Source organism: Parasteatoda tepidariorum, chromosome 4, assembly GCF_982258835.1.
Source record: "Parasteatoda tepidariorum strain Cologne lab strain chromosome 4, Ptep-v5.0, whole genome shotgun sequence".
NCBI classification, from domain to species: Eukaryota; Metazoa; Arthropoda; class Arachnida; order Araneae; family Theridiidae; genus Parasteatoda; species Parasteatoda tepidariorum.
In genome coordinates, this window is record NC_141758.1 from 80168384 (window position 1) to 80178301 (window position 9918).

The 9918-nt window shown below is 31.4% G+C and overlaps 1 protein-coding gene across 1 annotated transcript; it reads right to left on the reverse strand.

The window, feature by feature from the left end:
* On the reverse strand, positions 1-9589 carry LOC107453717 (coagulation factor IX). Its single transcript, XM_016070641.4, has 5 exons — positions 9514-9589; positions 8074-8159; positions 5243-5532; positions 2474-2625; positions 1-205 (listed from the first exon to the last, which is right to left on the reverse strand). The coding sequence occupies exons 1-5, from the start codon at positions 9556-9558 to the stop codon at positions 20-22; spliced, it is 759 nt and encodes a 252-aa protein (XP_015926127.3). The 5' UTR covers positions 9559-9589; the 3' UTR covers positions 1-19.
* Between the last annotated feature and the right edge of the window lie 329 nt (positions 9590-9918).

Sequence of the window (9918 nt, forward strand, 5' to 3'; positions counted from 1 at the left end):
CAATGCACAATAATTTTATTCAAACAAAACAAATGTTGTATTCATTTCCAATCTGTTTCTGAATCCAGTTTTCAAAGGGATTTATTTTCGTGTATGCCTGTGCAAGTAAGGGTTGATTACACTGAGTAAGAGTTCCTTGTGATACTATAGCCAAAGCAACATATTTTCCACCAATTTCACTCACTAATGGACCACCAGAATCACCCTGTGAATAAATAATTCACATGAATAATTCATTTTTTTTATCAGATTACTCTAGTTCGTAACTTTCTACATTGAAAAAATTGTACAAATTTTATAATTTTTTTTATTGTTGATTGGCATAACATAAATGAAAGATTAAATTTTTTTTATTTATTTAGAATTCATTATTTCACCCTATTCATTGATTTATTTATATTTACAAACTAATACACTGATTTGTTTTCTTTCTAGCTCCATTAACTAAATATTCACTCACTCATTCATTTACTTATTTACTCGTCATATCAAGAATCACTATATGATTCCATTTAGTAAACCAATTAGAAAGAAACGGTAGTCATAGTAATGGAAAACATTAAGTCACTCCCTCGTTAAATATTAAACATCGGGTTAAAATATTAAATGTCGTTATATCAAGAATTATTGTTTATGGAGATATCATTTGGTAAACTAAATAAAAACTGATCACTCAGTGATCAATGATAAAAAATATCAAATAATGATTGCTGAAATCCATTTTTTCTAATCCTATAGTAACATAGGTGCTATAAAAATTTTCACAAATATTAATTTTTCTAAAAAGTATTATTTTTTGAAAATTCTTAAAATTGAGTGAAAAATATTCTAAGATTATAAAAGAAAGTTTTTATCATGTTAATTATATTCTTTTTATAAAGTTAGCTTAATGTTATAAAAACATTATTCATATGAAAACTTTTCATGCTGTTTATTGCAACATAAAATGTGTAAAAAATAGTTAATCATAAATTACATTTTAATTGTACTTGCAACAACACATTTGGTTACAAAAACGCATCTTTTAGGTTGCCGTTATTACAGAACAATTTTTCTCGATTCCTTGATCTTTTAATTTCCATTTTAGAGACAAAAATTTACCACTTAGATCATGCAATTTAACAAAGTCATCTAATGATTTATAATTTATGAAATAATTGAAACACTTAATAAAAGAACACATAAAATGAATGGGTGAAAATCAAATTTAGATTATATAGGAACATCAGGAATATTTTTTTTACCATAGAAGTAGCATAATAAAAGTTTAATATTTTATACATACAGCTGTTTTTAAGCCTAGAAAATTAAGTACTTCGTTAAAGTCGTGTATCATTCATTACACAGGGGAAAAATTTATTTATTTATTTTTTTTTTTTGAATGAGATTTTTTGACAGATCTTAGAGTCTATAATTTTATTGATTTCAAATCTTCAATCGTTTTCTCTGTCCTAACTATAGTTTTTTTAAATGGCATTTTAAGTCTCTTTTTTTTATCGAAATGTGTAAGTTTAGAAATGTTATGTGCAGTCGGGGGTCGCGTAAATATTGCGACTAACTTCTAAGGAAGTTAGGGTATATCATCAGGATAAACATTGCATAGAAACCAAGGCTCGGAATAACACCATACGCCACTAGGGTGGCTCAGGGGATGCAATATCAGGGAAGGAATAGGAATGCAATATTAGGGAGCCGTGATGGCTCAGGGGATAGAGAATTCGCTATCCATTGAGGTGAACTGGGTTCGAATCCCAGCGATGGCTGGTCGAAATGAATTCCGCACCCTGTTTGCACCGACCACAGAGCTAACGTAAAATACCCTCAGTGGTGGACGGATCATGGGTTAGAGTCCCCTTGCCGTCAAGCTAACCGTGAGAGGTTTTCGTGGTTTTCCTCTCCATGCAACGCAAATGCGGGTTAGTTCTATCAAAAAAGTCCTCCACGTAGGCAAAATTTCTCTCAATACTTGATCAAGGAGTTCCCTAGTCTTCTGGATAGGGTTCTAAATTACAAGGCTACGGAGTTGAGCATTAGTAGTCGTAAACCTAAACAATTGGATCGGCTGTTCAACTACGGTTATGAAATAAAACAAAATAGAAAAAAATACGCCATGGGCGCTTTCCTGTCATGAACCATTTCTTTCTGCTTCTGAACAGTTCATAATAAGAAATCGTGCCTCGCCGCGCATGACGACATTTCTGAGCATGAGTTCCTATGCAATTTTAATCCTGATGATGTGCCTTAATTGCCTTAGAAGTTCGTAGCAACATTTATGCGACCCCTTGTTTTGTATAACGTTTTTATTTTTATTCATTTTGACATAAAATAGACTGAAAATGCCATTAAAAAAATCTGCAGCCTTAGAAGTAAAATTAATTTTTGATTTTAAATCCCCACACCCGAATTAGACAAGATCAAGTGTTTGCATAAACGCAACAAAAAAAATTTGTTCACTGATGTTTTCATCACTTACGGAACACATTGCCCCAGCTCTGGTGAAGGAAGCACAAATCTCTTTCCTGGTGATTGCAAGTCCAATTGCTCGAAAGATCACTGCACAGACAATTGGATTTAGTATATCCACTTCGAAATATCGTAGGTATCCACTATCAAGAGTTTTATTATCTAATAAAAGAAATGAAAGCATATGTAACAGGCGTAGAATCATCCTAAAATCATTTTTTGATCATTGAGCTTGTTTAGACTAATAGATTGTATCCGTTCAAATATTTTAATTTCATTCAGAAAATATGCAAAATTGCTGTTATAATTTTATGAGTTCTGTAAAATCTGTAAAATTGGTTATTAATAATTGGCCGATTCTCGGCAAATATATATACCTGTTCACTTTCTTTTTTATTGCAACTGCGCCTAACGTCATTGATATTTTAATTCTATGAGTTTTTTTTTTATAAGTGAGTTTTTTTCTATGAGTTATCTAATAAAAGAATTGAAAAATGTTTGACATGTATAAACAACCTTATAAAACCGACTTTTATTCATTGATACATATGTAGAAAAGAAAGTAATTTCTTTGTAATTACATTCAACGTAATTGTTCTTTTGAATCTATGAGTTTTTTTTTTCGTCTAGGAAAAGAAATGAAAATATATGTGTATTACACATAGAACTATCTTATAAAGTCTAATTATTTTTTTTAAAATTTAGCCTATTCAGGTACATCCGTACACCCGTTTAAACTTATTATTGTAGCTGTGTGTGAATAAATTGTTGTTTTAATTCTATGAGTTCTTTCCCTATCTAGTAGAAGAAATGAAAAAAAAAATGAGGCTCGCATATAACCATCACATAAGAAATAATTGAAAATAGTAATCCGAAAGCCTTCTTATTTTTATCGCCACTAACGCCATCCTAGTTTAGATGTATACGGTTAATCATCTATAGAGAATGGGTCATTTTTTCAATTTGTAGCTGCTTTCAACTTTTGTATTGAAACAAAGATGTTTTTTTCCCCTCACACAACAACTGCTAGAACTCTTTACGGTCGAACCCTTTTTCTGGCTAGAAAGATTTAGGCGGAAACGAAGCAATTAAGAAAATCCGCCAACATGTTCTGATTATTCTTGGCGTGTCCTGGTTGCTAATGTAAACAATGTCTTCTCCAAATACCAGGGCTCGAAAAACCGCCCGTCCGCTCGTCCTCGGCGATCAAAAATTCCTCGCGGACAGCAAATTTCTCGAATCCAACGTCCGCGCGGACGACCATTTTTCCGTTACTGTACACTTTCAATTTTTGTTATCTCACAAGAAACTAGCGCCTCACTTCTAAAATGACCCTCTAATCTAGAAATACAGCAACATACTGTGCATGGTGGAATTAATGTTTTCTCTGTCTGGGAGCACTGCAGCGGTTGAAAGAGGCTTTTCAGCAATGAACTTACAAAAAAACACATTACGTACTGGTCTTAAACAAGAAGAGTTAAACGCAATTGTGAACATCTACCTAAATGGAAAACCCCTTTCAGATTTCTGTGCAGAAGCCTCTGTAAATCATTGGCTTGATTGTGGAACTGGCAAACGTCATGTTTGATTCAATTAAAAAACGCAGTAGCCTCGAGTAAATTGACATTCCAGATAACTTGACCTTCGTCATTTAAATTATTTCATAAAAGAAATACTAGGTTTTGCTATTTGTAACCTAGTATTTCTTTTATTACCGTATAATGTAACCCTAGTAACTACTAATACATTGTGCAATTTATGTAAATGTTAGTAATAAATAAGAGAAAATTTTATTTTTATTTATTTAGATGCTACGAGTTAGTTTCAAAGGAGGACGGGTACATTGTTGGCCAAGCCATCCTCGGGGACGGGTAAAATTTCTGAGTTTTTTCGAGCCCTGCCAAATACCTTTTCGCTACTATCGTCAACCATTAAACAGCGCTCGATAGACAGTGAAAAACGTTTAATAAGTTCCATCCATCACGCATTGTTTATTGTTTACATTTCCTGATTGATAATGGTCTTTATCATATTCATTCTTATTGTTATCGGCTACCAATAGACGATTGATGGTTAGAGGCTGTTAACTGTTCGATTTTCCACGTAAATATTTGCATTAATCTTTATAGGCAGAAAAGGTAAATAGATAGGAATTTTATTTGTTAGAGCTGCACAATGGGCTATTGGCGAAGGTCTGGGAAACATCCCCGAGGATGATCCGAAGACATGCCATTACAATTTTGATCCTTTGCGAAGGAATGGCTCCTCCTCTTTGGTAGCCTGAAGACTGGAATGTGAAGTCGAGCATTTTGCGGTAGAACAATTTAACGAAGACCGATACCGCGCACCATCGGTCCCTACGCAGACTGATCAAAGTGATCACCCACCCGATTACTGACCGCAGCCTGTGATGCTTGACTTAGGAGTTCAACAAGGAACCGTGTCTCCACTGCGGGAGTATAAGCTGGATAGGCAGGAAAAAGGTTCAGCCAGCTCTATAACGTAACGATCTCTAGTTGTTGATGAGTGAGAAAGACATTTCAGTCCCTATTCAGATTTGAAAATCAGTTTTGTTACAAGATTGAGGCCAATATTTACACTTTTGCTGTTAGATAGGTTAACTGTTAACCTTGCCACGTCACAAAATGAAAATACCACGAGTTGTTCACAGATAAATTGTTGCAAGATTATAAGAAAATCAAGATTAGGTACATTCAAGTGACGTCCGTTTGGACATCGCCATTGTATAAATATGATCATGCTGAAGAATATTTCTTACAGTGCTCAGTCTGTCCAAATCCAATAGAGATGGCTTTCTTCGGATATGGACGTTTTTTATTCTTCAAGCATATTGTCTTTACAGATGGCGTCATCTTAAAAGGATTTTTCAAGATAATGATACCGATATCATAGCTGTTTATGCCATCAGATATTACTTCCAGATTTTCAAACTTAGGGTGCAGAATAATTTTTGAAACATTTTGAAGTTGAACTGTTTTTTCCATAAGTTTATTCTTTATTTGCTTTTTTATATTCCCCATATAAACTTTGTACATTACTGTATCATTGCTGTAAAGGGAAAAAGATGCATATTAATTCAATATAAAGTTTAGAAATTGTTGCAGAATTAATAAATAAATTCATAGGTAAGTCTTATTATATATCTTATCCATACCGAATATATGAATATATATGAAAATATTTATACTATACATCTATATTATTCATATTTAGAATATATGAATATATTTTAATTAAATACAAAATATTCTTTACCAGAATTTTGACAGCAACAGTAAGGTACTAAAATACGTCTGTTCAGATTACGCTTTCACTGGGGATGAGTCCCAATACCTCAAAATGATAATTCAGTGTTTCAACCACTGAGACTTCTTAGAGGACGATTGACTTTGTATCGTTATAGACATTCTTAACAAGAATATTATTCCATAGTACAGTGAGCAAAAAAGGACTTTTTGAATAACTGTTGATTTTAATGATCGGATTTTCACATTTTAGGACTCAATCTTAATGACTCAAGAGGGTGACTTCAAATATGCTAATTAATGAGTGCAGACGATATTTTAAGTTACGAAATCAGATACAAAAACGTACTTTCTCTGAATAAACAAGTCATTTTTTCAACGGATTCGGATTTCTGATCCTCAAAATGTAGGGGGTAGCCGCAGTCTGGGAAATATGATTCAAATAGTTTGATCAGGATACGGTTCTAAAGTTTGAAACATGTAATGCTTATTCTTTTTTTTTTTTTGTTTTTTTTTGCTATATCCCGGAAACTTCTTAAGTAAATTGAAAAATTTCGCATGCAAATTATAAAATTCGTTTATACAAAAATAATTCCACGAAAAAAATAATTTTGGTAAACATTTATTACGTTTTATTATTTTATTCAATCATGGTCGAAAAAATTTTGAATTGTAAGGTATAAAATTTTTTACATCTTTTTTAAAGAATGTAATTTTACTTGTCAGAATACAAAATTTGAGCAAAATCGGTCGAATAGTTCCTGAGAAATTGAATTTCAATAAAGTTAGATAAATTAAATTTGTTTAATTGTTTTTTTGCGCTCTGTACATACCCACTTGCAAAAAAAGGTGTGTTCAACCAGCTACGCCGGAACATAGTATGTTTTGCCAGATTTCGTAAGGTAGATTTTGCATCATATCCTCTTTCTGTTGCTCATTTTCTTGCGGTCAACAGCATCTTGGAGCTTATCTGACATATGTCAGATGCAACAACAACATGCAGCAAATATCAGTTATTTTTTAAACTTTTAGAAATAAATAGGTGCTGTACGAGTACAAATTTATTACAACTTTAAAGTAGTTGATTCATACTCTTATAGTTACAAGTTATCGTAACTAGTAGATTTATCATCTAAAGTATTATTCTACACAATGATGTGAAAATTTACCTGGAGCAGCTATTTATTTATTGTAATTTTTAACAATAAAATTTTTAAAAAGTATCATTGTCAGTTGATCCTTTTCTTGTCTATATACTTTATAATCATGAATCTTTACGTTATTGTTTGAATCTATGATGCTTCTCTACTACATACAAGTTCTTCTATGACGTATGGAATCAAATTATTCAGAAACTTATAAACTTATGGTGCGCTTTACATATTCATAATAAAAAATGTAAAGGATTTATGGGTGTCTGTTTCTCGATTTATCGCAAACGGAAGCACTTAAAGCAACGAAAGTTGTAGTAAAGACACATATTAAGAACACATATTTGTTCACCTCGAAGCTCGATTTTCGAATTTTTGATTAAAATAATTTAAAGTTCTTTTTCATTTTAAAATTTTTTTCATAAGATTAACACCAGATTATTGTTAAACTAAAAATTCAGACGATTTTTATAGTTTAAAGGAGTCCAGAGCACAGCTTTGAAAAACTTTTCTAAACTGCAGTGTTTTGATTCTTTTTATAGTATTGTACCATACAAAATACATGTAAAAAATGGACACAAATCACCAATGAGTTGTTTTTGCAAAATTTTTTTAAACTTAAATGTTTCTTGCAGTTGATATAATTGATGTTGCTTCAGTTTTAAAGTTTTTGATATATTTTGAATAAAAGTATCCGCAGTTAAATTTGTCTACAACAGTTTTTGATATTAGTATCTACATTTTTTTGAAGAATTTTAAAATTTAACTTCCCTATTTTCTTTTTCATTAACAAGAAATTAAATTGTTATTTTTTAAATGGACTTATGAGTGGATATGGACTTTAGTGGGCCTTCGGTATGCATTTTAGACTCTCTTAATAACTTTATCTTACGTATAGTCCTGTCTTAAATATTCATTTGACAAACAAACTGGTTTGAATAAATTTAATTCCCATTTCACTATTTTTACTTTGATCAAAATTGATAGAAACTCATCAATTTTTGATCAAGTTTTCATTAATTTTTTCCGCTTGAAAATATGTTTGCGATCCTTAAAGTGGTCTCTAATAGTCTTTGCCAAGAATTTATGAGGAAATATATGTAAGGATAGCAATAATGAAATTCTGAATATTGCTTAGTAACGCAACATACAGTTTACAGCCATTACAAATGCTGACTAGTAATGTGTCTTACATTCGTAAACAGTGACCTGCGGTAATGACAGTTTTAGGAGTAATCAATAATCCACTGCAAGAATTGGTTCCTATGTGCAGATCTACCTATAAAATATATGTAAGAAAATATGTAATAATTTTATACAATGGCATAGTTAAAAAAATCGGCACTGTAAAAAATTATCGTATAAGGTTCCGGCACTTTGGGTGCATCATCCGTAAAATCCATTTTTCGTGAAATTCATTTTTTACCATATAATATTATACCGTAATTTCTACAGTAATATTTATTTAATTAGAGAGATTCTGTGATTTTACGGTTATTATTACTGTAAAAATTACGGCATATCAGATTTTTTGTTCTGTAGCATGCTCCGGTAAAAATGGATATTATGGAATCTCCGTACCCTCCATATCGATATTTTTTACAGTCATTTGATGGAGAATTTTTTACAACAGTTATGGTAAATTATCCTGTCGGCAACACTCAATGGTCCTCGATAAGTGTTTTGCTTAATGGTGGGTGAAAATAATTTTTATTGAAAGATGCAAATTTTTTTTTGTTGAAAATTTTTCAATAATCTGTGTTAATAAATAACTTACAAACAATCTTTACTATTATTTTAATAGCATAGTGCAAAGATTCTTTTTTATTAGAATGTTAAAGAAATAATTTTTATATCCGTAACTTTGTAAAGGTATACGTCTCTTTGTTCAGTACGTTAAATGTAGGTCATATTTAAATTTTATGTTTCGAGTGTAAATAATTATTTAAAAGAAAAAGTACGTTTATGAATACAATGGAAACTTAAGTGTTATATTTGGCACATATATGTACTTTTTTAAAAGAAAAAAAGTATATATTTGAAGGTATATTTTATTTATTCATAACTTCCTGATAGAAAAAAAAGTTGATTTTTGAAAGGTCATGTATCATATTTCTGGAAGGTAATAAGCTATTTTCCTTCAAGAATGTGAAGCCCAAGATCTGATCAGATGATCAAAGCATTAATAAATATTTTACGTTGGACAGTGGTAGCCCTGTGGTAGAGAATCGGGCCTGTCAAATATATGAGATATACGTTCTCGCAAAAATCTGTGAATCGAAAGTATTGTGGTCGGTTGCTGAGCAGTAACATGGGGACCTGGAGAAAATTTCCTTCCTCTATGTCTAAATTGAGCAAGTAGCTTTATACTCTATGTCTAAATTGAGGAAGTGGCCTCGCATGAATGAGTGGTGCTGCCATTAATCCGTGGGGTGCTAAGATAAGACATACTTTCACCTTTGCGGTGCTCCTTTGACAAACGTCTTGACTTAATTCGCAAAAAGGCCACAAACGACCAGTCATCGCAGGGATTCGAACCCGATTAACCTCAATGGAAGGCGAAAGCTCTATCCCATGAATCATCACGGCTCATAACATTGCATTATACAAGCAAACAATATAAACAAAGTTACCACAAAAGGAAATTGCTTGGGTTTTGCTACTATTCCGTTAATCATTCTAGTTACTCGCCCATCTATTGAGAAAGAAAAAAGATTTCATTAAAACAACAAAATGTTCCTTTTTATTATAAGATTCCTAAACATACTATATATTAAAAACAATGCGTGATATTTAATCAGTAGTTATTTTTTGTTTTATGTAATTACTCTATTTGCTAAGTAGAATGATATTTAAATACCATAAATGTATTATTTGCATTATCTCGCATTTTTAAAAGAATGAATTACGTTAATTTTGATTTTATCTTAAATTTATCTTAAATTTATTTATTTCTTTTGTTGCAATCTTTCAAAAACACACATATTTTAGGTAAACCTTTTAAAATAGCCATACGGAGAAAAAATTTCTAGTTAAAT

What these genes read in the sequence shown, in the direction of transcription:
- LOC107453717 (XM_016070641.4), bottom strand. Translation starts at nt 9,558, where the DNA reads ATGATTAACGGAATAGTAGCAAAACCCAAGCAATTTCCTTTTGTG. An exon ending in CCAAGCAATTTCCTTTTGTG is followed by an intron (nt 8,160 to 9,513) that starts GTAACTTTGTTT and finishes TATATTTTATAG; the next exon opens with GTAGATCTGCACATAGGAAC. An exon ending in GAGCTGGGGCAATGTGTTCC is followed by an intron (nt 206 to 2,473) that starts GTAAGTGATGAA and finishes ATTTATTCACAG; the next exon opens with GGTGATTCTGGTGGTCCATT.